At 43.4% G+C, this 18,166-nt stretch overlaps 1 protein-coding gene across 1 annotated transcript in view; it reads left to right on the plus strand.

The window, feature by feature from the left end:
- Positions 1-18,166, plus strand: part of adcy5 (adenylate cyclase 5) — a 374,049-nt gene that overhangs the window by 169,206 nt on the left and 186,677 nt on the right. The window contains exons 2-3 of the mRNA XM_052013051.1: positions 8,131-8,280; positions 14,083-14,204. Of these exons, the coding sequence (XP_051869011.1) occupies positions 8,131-8,280; positions 14,083-14,204 (272 nt within the window). The remainder of the gene's footprint in view (positions 1-8,130; positions 8,281-14,082; positions 14,205-18,166) is intronic.

An 18,166-nucleotide genomic window follows, 5' to 3' on the forward strand; every position in this document is an offset into this window, starting at 1 on the left:
TTGTGGGCTGCCTCCAGAACACTCTACGCAAAAGATGCATTTCACTGTGTGTTTCGATGTACATGTGACTAATAAAGATATCTTATCTTATCCTTTCCCTGCCTGTCTAAATGAATCTGAAACATTGCTGTTGTATCTGCTTCCACCTTCTCCCCTGGTAGCACATTCCAGGCACCCACCACTCTCTGTGTAAAAATACTTGCCTCATAATCTCTGTTAAACTTCTCCCCTCAGACCTTAAATCTGTGCTCTCTAGTGTTTGACATTTCCACCATGGGAAAGACTCTGACTGTCTACCTATCTATGCCTCTCATAATTTTATATACTTCTATCAGGATGCTCCTGATAGAAGACATGCAGGTTAGTAGGTTAATTGGTCACTGTAAGTTGCCCCTAGTGAATGGTAGGATATGGGGATGAGTGAGGATGGTGGGGGGAGTTGATGGGAATGTGGGAGAATAAAAAGTGGGATTGTAGTGTGGGTGGGCACTTATTGGCTAGCACAGACTCGATGGGCTGAAGGACCTGTTTCCCTGCTGAATGACTCTCTGAGTAGCTACTAGGTCCCTCTTGTGACTCTTTGTTGATGTTGTTCTCAAAAGAGTGGAATTTGTTTATGGATGTGACTTGTGGAAATGATGTAGTGGTACAAATGTCTCCCTCTGTTAGCAAATCCAGAACACAAGGAAGATCCCACTGATTTGCCCCATAGATCCAAAGTCAGTTTTTCCTTTCAATTGTGTGACCCACCGCACAATGTCTCTACTTCCTTGTACACTGTATCCCAAGAGTAATATATCATTTGCATTTCAATGAAGCAGTACTGAATGCTTCTGCCTAATGCCATGCCTTTGTTACCAATAGATTTGACTATTCAAATGGACTCTTGGATGATGCCCCTAGCTTTACTCACCTTAAGAGGTGCTCTGTTGCCTCAAAATCCTGCTGCCCCAGTCCCAACTTCCGTTCATCCCGATCGCTCTGTACTTGTCAGCCAGTGTAGTCATTTTAAAATTCTCATCCTTCTTTTCAAAACCCTTTATGTTCTCCCGTCCCTTATCTCTGTAATTGTCTCCAGCCCCAGGACCCACCACAATACCCTCCATTATCTCTGGTCTTCCACCACTAGCCGTCAACTGCCTGTGCCTTCATCTCCAGGTTTCACCCCACCTAGAAACCTGGCTTTTGTCCATCCAACCAAATATATAATGGTGTCAATTTTTGTTTGGTTATTTTTCTGTGAAATGCCTTGGGATGTTATTGTTGCATTAAAGGCACTAAATAAATAGATATTGTTGCTATTGTTGTAGTCTCCCTGAGAAACCATTGACCACCCCGACATACTGTCTCCACAGATTCGTATTGGATTTAGCTTTCTTCTAGTGAAGACTGCCTGACAAGATCAAGGACAAGATACATTGCTCCAAAAAGAGAAATGATAATGCCTGTCAGGGTCTTCCCAGGTTACCTCAGCGTGATCCAATTCTTTCATCCCCTGAATGATTTTGCTACTCACTTCTATACCCTCTCGACTGATTCAGTATCCGTTAATTACTGTGGTGGCCATAACTGTACACAGTATTTGATATCATGGAGTCATAAAGTCATACAGCATGGAAACTCATCCACGTCGACCAAGTCATCTACCTGCCAATCCCATTTGCCTGCATTTGGCCCATATCCCTCCAAACCTTTTGTATCCATGTACCTGTCTAAATGTCTTTTAAACATTGTAATTGTACCCACTTCACCACTTCCTCTGGCAGCTCATTCCACATACCCGCCACCCTCTGTGTGAAAAAGTTACCCCTCAGGTCTCCTATTAATTCTTTCCCCTCTCACCTTAAATCTATGCCCTCTAGTTTTGGACTCCCTATGCAGGGAGAAAAGACTGTGACCATTCACCTTATTCATGCCCCTCATGATTTCCTATACCTCTGTAAGATTGCCCTTCAGCCTTCTTTTCCCAGCCTTTCCAGCCTCTCCTTGCCCTCCAGTCCCAGTAACATCCTCGTGAATTTATGGTCAGGTTCCAATTATGTCATTGGAACGGCACAGTAATTGGTAATTGGTTTATTATTGTCACATGTTACTGACATACAGTGAAAAACATATTTTTGCATGCCATCCATACAGATCATTCGAAAACATAAGTACATCAAGATTGTACAGAGGGAAAGGCAAGCAGTAGGTGGAGGGAGGGAGGGAGGGGTCCTCACCTGTATCCACCTCTCACATGCTCGCTCTAGCTCCACCCCTTCCCTTCACCTTTTAATACTGGTTCTCTCCCCTCTTCTCTTTCAGTCCAGATAAAGGGTCTAGACCCGGAACTTCGACTGCACATTTTCCCTCCATAGATGCTGCATGATCCACTGAGTTCCTCCAGCATCTTGCGTGTTGCTCCAGATTCCAACATCTGCAGTCTCTTGTGTCCCCAGTATTAAGTCCAAGTTGGTCACCTCAGTTGAGGAAGGTTGTGCCGGCTCTAGAGAGGCTGCAGAAAAGATCTACCAGAATGGTCCCTGGCTGAAAGATTTCAGCCACTGGGTTAGACTAGAGAAGCTGGGGTTGTTCTACTTAGAGTGAAGGTCACAAGGAGATTTGATAGAGGTGGACAAGCACCTGGAGAGGATAGATAAATGGAAGCTATTCCTTTAGTGGACGGTTGAACGATCAAGGAGGCAGATTTAAAACTTTGGGCAAAAGATAGAGGAAGGGGCTTGTAAGGAAAAACAAATTTTACGTGGATGGTAGTTATGATCTGCAACACACAGACTTTAGGGGTGGTGGAACATGGTCTTCTACAAGGAATTGGATTGCCACTTGTGAGGAAGTTTTCATGGCCTTGTGACTGAAGGGTTTGCTGTACTAAGACCCAGTGTATACTTGATTGGGCTGGATGACCTTGTACTATGATTCTATGTGGATTCACTCACAAGGATCTGTCCCTAGGATGAAAGACCTGAAGGTATTGGTATTGGTATTGGTTTATTATTGTCACTTGTACTGAGGTACAGTGAAAAGCTTGTCTTACAAACCGATTGTACAGGTCAATTCATTACAAAGTGCAGTTACATTGAGTCAGTACAGAGTGCATTGATGTAGTACAGGTAAAATTTTGGTCTCCGTCCTGTGGTCACGGGTCACGGTGCAGAATGAGGCTTCAGAAAACCTTCTGTTTGTGAGGCCCGTGGTCACAACTTCTCAGGGCATTTCACACACACACACACACACACACACACACACACACACACACACACACACACACACACACACACACATGCGTGCCCGTGCGATACCAGAACTAGTGGCCGATTTTGGTGGTGTTAGTTAATGGGAGAGGTGGGTCCACCAAAAAAACTCTGAAGATTCACTGCTGTTCCCAAGTTGTGCCACGTGCATCCATCTGGCCACTTAAACATCCCGCACAAAGGTTTCTCTATTTTCTCATTTTCTCTATCAATTTTTTACTCATGTCTAAAACTCCCCAGTCCTTGGGCTTACTACATTTCTTGACAATATTTATAAGCTGCTCTATCAAATACAATTCTTAACCAGCTTAGTAGGCCTCTTTATGGATGGAGTTTTTTATTAATAAAAGATATTTGGACAGGTACATGGATAGAAAAGTTTTGGGGGATATGGGCCAAACGCAGGCAAATAGGACTAGATTGGATAGAAATCTTGGACAAGTTGGGCCAAAGGGCCTGTTTTATGACTCTATAATAATAGTGATAGCACCTCTAACAATGCAGCATTCCCTCAGTACAGGAGTGAGTGATCTACTGTCCTCAAATGCTGGAGCAGGACCTTCCTGAGAAAAACTGAGCCCACTTAAACACTATGGTAAAGGTTGTCTAATTTTGACTGTTTGGCACTGTAAAATCATTGGATGTCTTGGGATGAGTATTTAATTGGTCCACCGCTATATAATTACTATTGTGCCTTCATTGTAGGAAGCTGTTTTGTTTAGACCCGAACAGAGATGCCTCATAACTTATCTTCATCACTGAGCACTGCCTTGGATCACCTGCTGCAGAAATGACATGAACACAATTGATCAGTGGAATCCTGGAATCAAAAAGGACAGAGCTGCCGAGAACATGTATCCTTGAGAACTGTTGTAAAGGTTCTAAACCCCAATATTAATGCAGTGCGATCCCACCAGCATTTTTAAAATTGCCTTCATTCATTTTCTTGTATAATTGAAAGTTTTAATGTTTAATATTTCTGTGTTGCTAATTCCATCAGTGTTGTCAATTCTTGATATTTAGGTGGCTGGTGCACTGAGCAAGGGTTAGTTTTAGAACGCCAGATCATTTTTTCTTTAATTGGAGCGTAGGTAAGTAAAAAGTCTACTTCAAACCATAGGGGAAGCAATGTCTCAAGAGAATATAACCAAACTGTGGAAACACTGGCTCTGTGCTCTAATTCTGGACTAGAGCCATGGTCATGCAATGTTATGATGATTTTCCTAACATTGTTTCTACTGAAAAGCATTAGGAAACATGGGCAAATTGGAAGCATGTTCATTTATGTGTATCGGAAGTTACAGCTAAGAATGTATTGTGTTGTGAATCATGTAGAATTCTCAAGCCTCCTTGTCTCCAAGCTCTGGAATTCTTTCCCTAAAACCTTCCTTGCTCTCCTTTGAAATATACCTCCTTTGTCAATGTTACAATTATTTGCCCTATTTTGTTATATGGCAAATGTTTGAAACATTGACAAAGGAGGGAGGGGTTGTCAATGTTACGGTCATTTACCATATAATCGTAACAGTTTGCTTGGTTATACCCCTACAGAGGGTGGCTTTGGGACAATTTACATTGTTCATGGAAAGAATATAAATGCAAGTTAGCGTTGGCAACGACCTGCCTTGAGGAGGATAAACTGGGCAGGAACAGAAGAGGAGAAAGTATCGCACAACTTGAATACTTGTTCACCCAAAGATTTATGCTCTGACCATCTTTTATAAATGCTGCTTTGTTACTGTGTATGATCTGATCATTAAAGTCGCTACTTGCCACCATGTTGGTCGTCTGGTCCTTAAAACCTATGGTTGCCATGATGTTATGAAGAACTAATCAATAAAGAGAATTTTGTTTTACAACCACAAGTATTTTATGCTTTTGTTAGGAGGTAGGCTACCTCACCATGCACCATGCACTATGCTCAGTGAAGGGGAGTTGATTAAAAACAACCCAAGGAGTCTTGTGGTCACACTTCATTGGGTTGGGTTGGCCTTTTGTCTCTCTTGGTTGCTCAAACACAACACACTAGTGGCAACAACTGGAAGGGATGGTCTGGCCAGCTTTGTACTCCAGCTGGGAAATTGAACTTACATCTGCAAAAATGCGAGAGTTTTGTCTCTATTGCTTTTGTGTTTTTTGGGAAGTGAGTATTGGAAAATAACCATCCCCAGTTCAGTTGTGTCAACTTGTACTAAGTTAATGAGTCGCCTGAACTTGCTTCTCCAACAGAACATCTTTCTATCCATCTTTCTCAAGCTGTACTTCACAACATTTCAGGAGAGGGTGACTGAGATCTTTTTGATTTTGGCTCTGGAAACCATGCCTGCTTTCCGCACCTTGTAACTGGATCTGTTGGCCCAGAGATGGACCTCATTCTTGTAAAGGCTGTGAGCATCCATTGGGTAGTTCCTGCAGTCAGGACCTTTGCACGATGCTGCTGGGTTCTGACGAGTTGTAAAGACATCAGTAAACCAGCAAACAGATGAAAGTGCGCTAATTGTGCAGAAGGCTGATTATTCACACTGGAGTTTTGTTATTATGAGTCTACCTCTGCTTTCATATTAACAGGATTCAAAATTATTGCCAGTCTGGAGCAGATCAGAGGCTGTTCTGATTGGAGTTGTGACAAGGGCAGAAAGCACAAGGAGATTGGTGTAAGAGGTGTTTACACCAATTCTCCATAGCTTTAGAGGAACAAGCATGTCTGTCAGCTTCTCAAGCCTGTTTTGCTGTTCATTTCTGCCAAACTTACATGGGAGAATCCATTTAATTCTTGATCATCACTGTTGCAAAACTGTCTTTTTCTCCACAACAGGTTGTTACCTTCAGTTTATTATCACTGGTGACGGCACGTGGAATGTTAATGATGCTTTCTGTAAGGTGTAAAAGTAGACATTTGTTGAAGGTTGAGTTTAATCAACATCCAGATCCTGGTTGTTCATTGGACTGTTGTTGAACGAGGCTCAGCGCTGTGCATTATTCATGATGTCTTTGGGATAGCAATGGTGAAGCTAACGTGATGGACATTGGTTATGCATTGGTTAGTGGTAACTGGTGATGTTAGGTGAGATCCCCAGTTAATCATCCAAAAGTCACTCTCTAAGGTGTGTTTTTTATCAAGAGCTTCGCGACCGTAAGATCATGTTGCATGCCTCACGGTTGACATCCATTGACTGGTGTGAATTTGGTGCAGTTGATACAAATTAAATCTACTGTGGTTAACTAAGGCTGGTAATTGCAAGTGTATATACTCTTTTAATTATCTTAATCAGTGTTCATGACTGTCAGTCAACTTCCGGCCCGAAATGTATAGAGACTCATTCCTTTAGCTTGTGAAGTGTAAAAGGAATGTCTTTTTCTTACTTTTGTTTCCTGCCCCTTTTCTCTCCCAAGTTGTCTCTCTGTACAAGTCTCTCAAGCCTTCTCTCAGTCCTGTCACTTATTCTTCTGAATCCTTCAACCTCCTTGGTTGATGAGTCTCCTTGTTAGTTGTCCTGTTCACTTGGTTCCCAGATGCCCTGATTCCCTCTTCTGTTGCTAGTTTCCACACTCAGAAAGTTAAAGGGCAGAACATTTTGGCCAAGTTTACAGCAGTGCAATCTAACAATGCAGACTCTGTTAACTGTCCTGTTGTAGCAGGGACTACTCTGCCAAGCTCAAGTCACCTTGTAATTCCACTGGAGGATATACATCTCTTGCATGTGGCCATCTCTGCTCCACCATGTGATCCTCACCAAAGATTTGGAAGGCATTGTCCCATTACTGACGGTTTCACCTTGAGGTGCAAGGTTAGGGACACAAACCTCAAACACTTGATCCATGAGGGCCACAAAGTCCAAGAATAGAAAACCTGCTCATCCTACTTGCTGGTGCCAGCATGCTAGTTGGAGGGTGATTGGCTTTGGATCATTGTGTACACTTTAATTAAGGTCACCTTTTTTTGATTGTGTGTTGGCCTCTAACCACTGAACAAGGCTAAAACAGATCGTATAGAGCTCTTGGTACTTGGGCTTCTGACCTCCTATCCATTCCATCGCCACTGCCACATTCCACCATCATAATGTTTCTGGTCTGCTGCCAAAACCCTCATCCAGGCCTTTGTGACCTTTAGACAATGGTTGGCCTTTGAGCTCCTTAAACCCATCCAAAGCTACATTCCCCACTGCCTCAATTTTTACACTATTGTCCTTCTGTTCAAATCCGCCCCATGGCCTCACCCCTTCCTATCTCTGGAATCTCCGCTGGTGCTTCAGCTTCTGAGATCTCTGCACTCTGTCACTTCACCTATTCCCTAATTCTTTCTCACTCCTGTTAATAGCCGTATCTTCAATTCCTGAGGCGCTGTCTAGAATTCCTTTCCTAAACTCTTCCAACTTTCCAACTCTCTCACTTTAGGAACTCCTTAAGACCTATCTCTAACATCAACCCTTTGTGAATCTTTTTCTTATATGGCTTGGTGCCATTTTGTTTGATCATGTTCCTCTGAAACCTTTTGAGGTACATTAAAGTCACTACTTAATGGCAGTCTGTTTTTGTATACATGTGTGATTGTTGGATGAGTCTGTTGAGCTAAATGATGATGTCCCAGGTGAGTGAGTGCCTCATTATTCATTTTCAAATGTCTAGAATAGTAATTTGGCATCAGAATACATGTAAAGTTCCATGTAGCAGATGGGGATGTGGGAAATTGAGTGGCAAGATTGGACCAGAAGGAGTAGCAGACCAAAACATCACAATGGAAAGACCATAATATAAGGTTTAATAACTGGCAAAAGTTAATTTCTATTTCACTGCTCTTTGTGGCTTTGGAAGTTCCGATCTACGTCTAGTAACATGATGAGAGTCCGTTTATAACCTGTGATTGTTCTTCCTCTTTCAGTTGGTCTCCAATGTGCTGATCTTCTCCTGCACCAACATTGTTGGCGTCTGCACCCATTACCCAGCCGAGGTGTCCCAGCGGCAGGCGTTTCAGGAGACACGAGAGTGCATCCAGGCACGGCTACACTCGCAGAAAGAAAACCAACAACAGGTAAGAAACTGGACACTAGTGGGAAATACGACCTATAGTCGCCCAAACTATCCGTCACAAATAGAGGACTAGGATTGTGAAGAAGCTGGTTTAGACATGGTGAACTAAAGAGCAGTTTCTGTGCTGTACAATTCTTTGACTCTATACTGTCTACAATGAACACAGGGCATCTAAAAGTATTTTATTTGATAGTGTTCTTCTAAAACATCTTAAGTCATTTTACAACATTACAGACACTAATTGAAGACAAACTCTTGTATATACGTGTGAATGTTGGATGAAAATGCTGGACTTCCCAGCTGATTGAATACCTTGTTAGGTCCTGCCAAAAATATAGAATGGCAGCATGGGCAGATAACAGGTGTTAGGACATGGGCGTCCGTACAGCAGACTGGGAAGAGTAGATGAAGTTCTTGAACCAACCTTCACAAGCCTAATCCTGCCTCAACAATGGAATACTATGGACCACTTCTTGTACTACCATGGACGCTGCCTTGTGGGGCACCAGTGTTGAGAATAATCGTGGCAGAGGTGTTGCTGCCTGTCCTCACTGATTGTGGTCTGTTGCTCAGGAAGTCAAGGATCCAGTTGCAAAGGGAGGTGTTGACTCCCAGGTCTCGGAGTTTGGAGATGAGTTTGCTCAGAATGATAGTATTTACGGTGGAGCTGTAGTCAATAAACAGTAGTCTAACATTGGTGTCTTTACTGTCCAGATGCTCCAGAGATGAGTGTAGGGTCAGGGAGACAGCATCTGCCATAGACCTGTTTTGGTGATAGGTGAGTGCAGTGGGTTGAGGTTGTCTGGGAAGCTGGAGGTAATGTGTGCCATGACCAGCCTCCTGAAGCACTTCATGATGGTGGACGTCAAAGCCATTGGGCAGTAGCCATTAAGGCATGTTACCTTGTTTTTCTTAGTTGCCGGGATGATAGTGGTCTTCTAAGTAGCTGGGAACCTCAGATCGAAGCAAGGAGACATTAAAAATGTCTGCAAATACCCCACCTGTGCAGGATCTAAGGACACGGCCAGGGATACCATCCAGGCCAGTTGCTTTCCTCGGGTTCATTCTCCAGAAGACTGATCTTACGTTTGCAACGGTGACTGTGGGTTCAGGTGCATTGGAGGTTGTTGGAGCAGGTGGTGACATTCCAATCTCCTTCTGTTCAAAACGTGCATAGAATGTGTTAAGCTCATCAGGAAGCTATGTGCTGTTGTTGGTGATGCTGCCTGACTTAAGTCTTTTGGATGTTATTCCTGTTAAAACTCCAACACACTCTTAATTCATTCCTTTTAGATGTAACACAGCATTATACACATACACAATATAACACAGCATTTCCAGTGAACACGATAAGCTTAAAGAGTGTGTGGGAACCAGGACCCTGGTGGGTTTCAAAGGAATGTGGGAAATAGGGCCCCGGTGAGTTTCAAGGGAATGTGGGAACCGGGGCCCCAGTGAGTTTCAAAGGAATGTGGGAAATAGGGCCTTGGTGAGTTTCAAGGGAATGTGGGAACCGGGGCCCCGGTGAGTTTCAAGGGAATGTGGGAACCAGGACCCTGTGAGTTTCAAGAGAGCTGAACATTAGGATTTCCGGTAGTCAGATCTCAGCTTATCCGAGTTTTACTGCGGTTGGAAATTGAAAGGAGTTGGTGATCAGAGAGACCCAGGTGTCCTTGTAGATGAATCAATGAAAGTTAACATGCATGTACAACAGGCAATTAAAAAGGCAAATGGTATGTTGACCTTTATTGCATGAGGAATTGAATACAAGAGGAGAGATGTCTTACTCCAATTATACAGAGCCCTGGTGAGGCTGCAGCTGAAATATAAGAATGTATTTTCAATAGCTGGACTGCTACAAAGCTTCACCAGACTCTTGTATGTGAGATTAAGCAAACCATGCCAGCACACTCCGGAATTTAGAAGAATGAAATGAGATCTCCTCGAAATTTACAGCATTCCTTCTGGGTTTGATAGGATAGAAAGAAGGGTTGATTTTTGATCTTGGCTGGAGAGTCTAAGGCAAGGGGTTATCATCTCAAAATAAAGGGCCAGCCATTTAGTACAGAAGACACTTCTTCACCCAACGGTGCACAGTTTTGATCCCATTATCTAAGAAAGGATATACCAGCATTGGAAGCAGCCCAGAAGAGATTCACAAGGCGAGTTCCTGGGATGGACACCTGTATACTTGGGAGTTTAGAAGGATGAGGGATGATCTTATTGAAACATATAAGAACCTGAGGAGCATCACAAGGTAGATGTTGAGATGTTTTCACCAGTGGGAGGGTCTCGAACGAGATGGCGAGACATAGCTCTCTTCGATAAGATAAAGGGGCGATCATTTCAAACTGAGGTGCATAGGAAGTTTTTCTCACAGAGTGCAGTGAATCTCTGAAGTTTTCCACTCCAGAACTTTGTGGAGACAGGATTGGTGGAAGTATTTAAAGTAGTTAAATTTTTGAAAATTTGGGGAATTCAGAAAAACTGGAGCAGAAGAGTTTTTATAAAAAATGTTCATAAAAGATGTTCATAAAGAATCACCTGCACTTCTGATTATTCAATTTGTTTCCTTCCTGCCTGAATAATTCAGATGTTATTTTTACGTACGATCATCTGATTATCAGTAAATTAAAGCACACAAAGAAATAGTGGGTGGGCCTCATTATGCTAAACACACGGGTAATTCAAATTTTATGATTAAGGAGATATGAATAACAAATGTTTCTTGGAAACCTTTTAGGAGATCACAGGAGGAAATCATTTAGCACTAATGTGATTCAGGCAGTAATTATGGTGCAAGGATGGTCAGGTGCCTGAATGGTGACAAAGTGGTGCGGTAGTTGGCGCTACTGTCTCAGAAGCTCCAGTGAGCCAGGTTCGATCCCAACCTGACCTCAGGGACTATCTTGTGTGGAGTTTGCACGTTCCCCTTGTGAATGATGCCATTAAGCTGGAAAGAGTGCAGAAAAGATTCATGAGGATGTTGCCAGGATTCAATGGCCTGGGTTATAGGGAGGGGTTGGGCAGGCTAGGACTTTATTTAGGAGTGTATAGATTGACAGGTAATCTGAGAGGTGTATAAAATTATGAGGGGCATAGATAGGGTGAATGCACGCAGTCTTTTCCTCAGGGTTGGGGAATCAAGGACTAGAGGGCATGGGCTTAAGGTGAGAGGGGAGAGATTTAATAGGAACCTGAGGAGCAGCTTTCTCACACAGGTGGTGGTCTGTAGATGGAACGAGCTGCCAGAGGAAGTGGTTGAGGCAGGTGCAATATCAACATTTAAAAGGCATTTGGACAGTAACATGGATAGGAAAGGTTTAGAGGAATGGGCAGTTGGGACAATTTGGTCTGAATGGACATTGGGTTGAAGGGCCTGTTTCTTTGCTGTATAACTCTATGACTGCATGGGTTTCCCTTGGGTGCTGCAGTTTACTTTCATATCCCAAAAGTGGCTACTGTAAGTTACCCCTTGGTGTAGGGAAGTAGCCAAAGAATCATAAGGGGAGAGAGAATAAGTTACAGAGGTACAAGAAAATAAGAGTGGAATGGGATGGATGGGATTCCTTAGCTGGGAGCTGGCATGGACCCAATGGCCTGCATGGCCTTGTGTTATAATAACTAAAGGGGCAGAAAACCTTTTCAAGACTGCAGCTTCTAGTCCATGACCATTCCTCACCAGCGAGCACTGTGGATGTCTGAGGTATGTAGACTACAGGGTGCGAGACGGGCGCAGTGGTGCAGCGCCAGAGACCCAGGTTCAATCCTGACCTCAGGTGCTGTATGTGTGGAGTTCGCAGGTTCTCCCCATGTCTGCGTGGGCCCCCACCCCACCCAGACATCCCAAAGACTTGCAAGCTGGCATGTTAATGGCCGCTGCAAATTATCCCCAGTGCGTCAGTGAGTGGTAGAATCTGGAGAAGGGTGGGAGTTAAAAGGAACCATAGAACCATAGAACACTACAGCACAGAAAACAGGCCATTTGGCCCTTCTAGTCTGTGCTGAAACTTTATTCCGCTAGTCCCATTGACCTGCACCCAGTCCATAACCCTCCAGACCTCTCCCATCCATGTATCTATCCAATTTATTCTTAAAACTTAAGAGTGAGCCCGTATTTACCACGTCAGATGGCAGCTCGTTCCACACTTGCACCACTCTCTGAGTGAAGAAGTTCCCCCTAATGTTCCCCCTAAACCTTTCCCCTTTCACCCTAAAGCCATGTCCTCTCGTACTTATCTCTCCTAATCTAGGTGGAAAGAGCCTACTTGCATTTACTCTGTCTATACCCCTCATAATTTTGTAAACCTCTATCAAATCTCCCCTCATTCTTCTATGTGGGGAGAATATAAAAGGGAATTAATGTAAGATTAACATAGAGGGTAGTTGATGGTCACCGCGGACTCGGTGGGCTGAAGAGCCTGTTTCTATGCCGTGTCTCTCTTTGAGTCTATGACCCTGTGTGTTACAGCTATGGACAGAAAAATAGAAGACAAGATAGGATAAGATATCTTTATTAGTCACCTGTACATCGAAACACACAGTGAAATGCATCTTCTGCGTTGAGTGTTCTGGGGGCAGTCCGCAAGTGTCACCACAACATTGCAATGCAGGTTAGAGTCAGATAACAGCCTGTTGCAATGATGGAGAGCCTTCCTCAACCTTAGGGTGGCTCCAAGTGCTGCTGACCTGTGGTATGTGCTCAAAGCCTACTTGATAAATGCTGCGTCCCCACTGACTTCTGAGAGAACAATGAAGTGTCATCACTGTTATAACTTGAGAATTGCAGCCGTCATTTGTGCACAGCAAGATCCCAAAAATAGTAACATGATACTGGACAGAAAGTGTTTTGGGGTGTCATGTCCATACAGTTAGTGGGTGACTTGATTTCTGTCTGATCAGTCACCCATCTGTGATGCAGTATTGCCAGCATGTTTTCTTTTTTATTTCAGCTTTCCAGCATTTGCAGTTTGTTTTCTGATTTTCAGAGCTGCTGCCTCATAGCTCCAATGACCCGGATTCAATCCTAACCTCTGGTCCTGTCTGTGCGGAGTTTGCACATTCTTCTTGTGACTGCGTGGGTTTCCTCTGACTGCTCCGGTTTCTTCCCACATCCCAAATTTCAGTATCTGCAGTGTCTTGTTTTGATACGATAAGATATAATTATTGGTCGCACGTACATGGAAACACACAGTGAGATGCATCTTTTGTGTAGTGTTCCGGGGGCAGCCTGCAAGTGTCGCCACGCTTCTTGCGCCAACATAGCATGCCCACAACTTCCTTCCCTGTACATCTTTGGAATGTGGGAGGAAACCGGAGCATCCGGAGGAAACCCATGCAGACACAGGGAGAACGTACAAACTCCTTACAGACAACGGGCGGAATTGAACCCAGGTCGATGGCGATGTAATAGCGTTACACTAACAACTACACTACCGTAATTACATTTATAAAACATCTTTCATGACCCTATTTTAGGCCAAAGCACCAATGTAATACTACTTGATTGCAAATTCAAAATTCTGCAAATGCTGGAAGTCTGAAATAAAACAGAAGGTGCTGGAAACACTCAGCAGGTCAGGCAGCATCTGTGGGGAGAAGCCATCTGAGTGTTTCCAGCATTCAATGGGCCTGTTGCTGTGCTGTGCTTTTCTGTGTTCCACCAGGCTCTCGATGGCCCTTTCAAGCAATGGACGTAGTTCACAAGTAAGAGGGAGGATGTTGAAGGGAAGTGTGTTGTCCCTCAACCTTGCAGCCTATCTAACCCTTGTCACTGCTCTTCCCCCTTCCACCCAAACCACAGGAACGTCTCTTGTTGTCAGTGCTGCCGCGTCACGTTGCCATGGAAATGAAGGCCGACATTAATGCAAAGCAGGAGGTTATGATGTTTCACAAGATTTACATACAGAAGCACGACAATGTCAGGTATGTGACACCACCTTGGTCACAGATGTTACTCCATTGTCTCTCTGTGTTAAGTTATCAGAAGCACCACACTTTATTGGAAGAGATATAACCCACTGTAAATATAATACTGGCTGAGAACTGGAGAGTACAAACTGCCTGGCTTGCTGAGTCTTCCCAGCTTTTTTCGTTTTTGTTTCAGATTTCCAGCATCTGCACTTCTTTTGATTTTCAATATTAGTGAACAGTTGGATCTTATACAGGAGGCAAGATTATAGTTGTGTCCCCAGGTCTCAGTATTAGGACCACTGATGTCGTTGCTCTCTGCTAATGACCTGAATTCCAGTGTCATTACGAAGCTGGCAGCCACAGTAAACTCTAGACACGTATTAAACAGTGACGGTGGTGGTGATACGCTTCAGGAGGATGTATTCAGTGAAATTCAATACAAAGCAGGGTGAATTAGTGTAATTTGTTGGGAAAAATGAAGAGATATAAGATGATTAAAATGGTACAATTTTGCAGGAAGGGAATTATAGGCCAAAGTCTTTCAAGGTGGCAAGTTGATGTGACAAAATATTGCAAATAGAACATAGAACATAGAACACTACAGCACAGTACAGGCCCTTCGGCCCACAATGTTGTGCCGACATTTTATCCTGCTCTAAGATCTATCTAACCCTTCCCTCCCACATAGCCCCCTATTTTTCTATCATTCATGTGTCTATCTAAGAGTCTCTTAAATGTCCCTAATGTAGCTGCCCCCACAACCTCTGCAGGCAGTGTGTTCCATGCACCCACCACTCTCTGTGTAAAAAACTTACACCTGACATCCCCCTTACACCTTCCTCCAATCACCTTAAAATTATGTTCCTTCGTGTTAGCCATTGTCGCACTGGGAAAAATGCTAGAAATCTGAAATAAAATACTGGACATACCTAGCAGGTCAGGTAGCATCGGTGGGGAGAGAAAAAAGATTTAATTTTTCAGGTCAAAATGTTAACTGTTTCTCTACTGTTGATGAGCACTTCCACAATTTCTTTTTTTGAAATAAAAGCAACAACTCCCAGGCAGAGTACAGAAGCAGTTAGTAAATCACTGTCCAAGCCTCAGTTACCATGTTCATTTCTGGACTCAGCATTACGTCAAGCCTTTAGAGAGGGCTCAGAGGAGATTTCACCAGAATGGTTGCAGGTTAGATGGGGAGACCGGAGAATTGAGATCATTCTCCTTAGAGCAGAGAATCATTGAATAACACAGTTGCCATGGAGAGTGTAGATTCAGTACGTTGCTTCCTGAATTGAGGAGTTGTTTGATGAGAGACTGAGGACAGTGACCGTGTACTCACTGGAGTTTCATACATGATTCAGAGAAGAATTTGAGGTGTTTTTTTTAAGCATGCAACATGCTGTTCACTCTCTATCTGAAACTGTGGTCCTACTGGACAGCAGAATCATATGGTGTGCCTGCCTCTCAGCGATGTAACATTGTCACTGACAGGCATTCATTCTACAGCAAGACCTAACAACTCAGCATGTACATAGTTCTAAAGATGCTGCCTTGTAAATAAAACTTTACCTTTTAGATAGATTTAATGCCTTCATGAAGATGTTATGAATTGGCAATGAGTACATTAAAAAGGTTTATGACTTCCACCACCAAGTTTTAGATGGGTTTATAGCACAAAAACAGATGTTTTTTTTCACTTTGCTGCCACCGAATCTCATTGATGTGAGGCCATTAGAATGCGAGGCACGGTAATGCACAATGACAAGGGGCAGTGATGTTGGCTTATCGCTGGACTATGCCACTGACTTCTGTTGTTGATCAGGAGTGAGACAACATGGCTGCCCTGACTGGCTCGAACAGGAGCACTGGCCTGTTTGACTGAGCTCCACAACCATTCAGCTCAAATATCAAATGAATGGACTTAAAGTGAATAACATCCCAAATTTTGAAGGAATAGGTGACATTGCGAAAATGCAAAACAATGTGCACCTTGTTGTCTTCCTGCACTGCACTTTGTCTAACTGTAACACTTTATTCTGCATTCTGTTACTGATTTTACCTTGTACTACCTCAATGCACTGTTGTAATGAATTGATCTGTATGAACGGTATGCAAGATAAGTTTTTCACTGAACCTCAGTACATATGACAATAATAAACCAATTTACCAATATGATATGCAAGCATCAAAGGCTCTGATGGAAATTGGGCTGGAAGTGTACAGCGCATTGGCAACTCTTGTCACACTTCACAATGTGAAAGATGTCCTGTTTAAAGAGGTACAGAAACTAGAAGATTACTTTGATGCAAAGCTGTCGGAAACAAGGAACCAGAAGCAGTGTGAGGCTTGTCCTTGAGAAACAAAGGACTGCAGTTCAACATTCATTCTCCCATTTTAAGTAATCCCCACATCCCCACCCCGCTTCCCCACAAACCCCCTGCACCATACTTCTTTTCTTCTTCCCTTTCCTAACCTATCTCTCCATTTTCTACCTCCCCCTTTTTTTCTTCTCTCTCCTTACCTTTGACCCATCCCCCGGTGGATCTGCTCTCCCCTCCCTCTCCGCACCTGCCTATCATTATCTCTTACCTGCGTCTACCTATCACCACCTTGTGCCCACCCCGCCTCCCCCCTTTTGTCCACCTATCACTGCTCTGCTTTTCCCTCCTATGCAGTGGCATGCAAAAGTTTGGGCAGCCCTGGTCAAAATTTCTGTTACTGTGAATAGCTAAGTGAGTAAAAGATGACCTGATTTCCAAAAGGCATAAAGTTAAAGATGACACATTTCTTTAATATTTGAAGCAAGATTACTTTTTTATTTCCATCTTTTACAGTTTCAAAATAACAAAAAAAGGAAAAGGGCCTGAAGCAAAAGTTTGGGTACCCTGCATGGTCAGTACATAGTAACACCCCCTTTGGCAAGTATCGCAGCTTGTAAACACTTTCTGTAGCCAGCTAAGAGTCTTTCAATTCTTGTTTGGGGGATTTTCGCCCATTCTTCCCTGCAAAAGGCTTCTAATTCTGTGAGATTCTTGGGCCGTCTTGCATGAACTGCTCTTTTGAGGTCTATCCACAGATTTTCGATGATGTTTAGGTTGGGGGACTGTGAGGGCCATGGCACAACCTTCAGCTTGTGCCTCTTGAGGTAGTCCATTGTGGATTTTGAGGTGTGTTTAGGATCGTTATCCTGTTGTAGAAGCCATCCTCTTTTCATCTTCAGCTTTTTTTTACAGACGGTGTGATTTTTGCTTCCAGAATTTGCTGGTATTTAATTGAATTCATTCTTCCCTCTGCCAGTGAAATGTTCCCCGTGCCACTGGCTGCAACACAAGCCCAAAGCATGATTGATCCACCCCCTTGTTTAACAGTTGGAGAGGTGTTCTTTTCATGAAATTCTGCACCCTTGTTTTCTACAAAGATACAGTTGCTCATTGAGGCCAAAAGGTTCTATTTTAACTTCATCGGTCCACAGGACTTGTTTCCAAAATGCATCAGGCTTGTTTAGATGTTCCTTTGCAAACTTCTGACACTGAATTTTGTGGTGAGGACACAGGAAAGGTTTTCTTCTGATGACTCTTCCATGAAGGTCATATTTTTGTGCAGGTGTCGCTGCACAGTAGAACAGTGCACCACCAGTCCAGAGTCTGCTAAACCTTCCTGAAGGTCTTTTGCAGTCAAACGGGGGTTTTGATTTGCCTTTCTAGCAATCCTACAAGCGGTTCTCTTGGAAAGTCTTCTTGGTCTTCCAGACCTCAACTTGACCTCCACCGTTCCTGTTAACTGCCATTTCTTAATTACATCGCGAACTGAGGAAACGGCTACCTGAAAACGCTTTGCAATCTTCTTATAGCCTTCTCCTGCTTTGTGGGCATCATTTATTTTAATTTTCAGAGTGCTAGGCAGCTGCTTAGAAGAACCCATGGCTGCTGATTGTTGGGACAAGGTTTGAGGAGTCAGGGTATTTATAAGTTTTG

Source organism: Pristis pectinata, chromosome 1, assembly GCF_009764475.1.
Source record: "Pristis pectinata isolate sPriPec2 chromosome 1, sPriPec2.1.pri, whole genome shotgun sequence".
Taxonomy (NCBI): Eukaryota; Metazoa; Chordata; class Chondrichthyes; order Rhinopristiformes; family Pristidae; genus Pristis; species Pristis pectinata.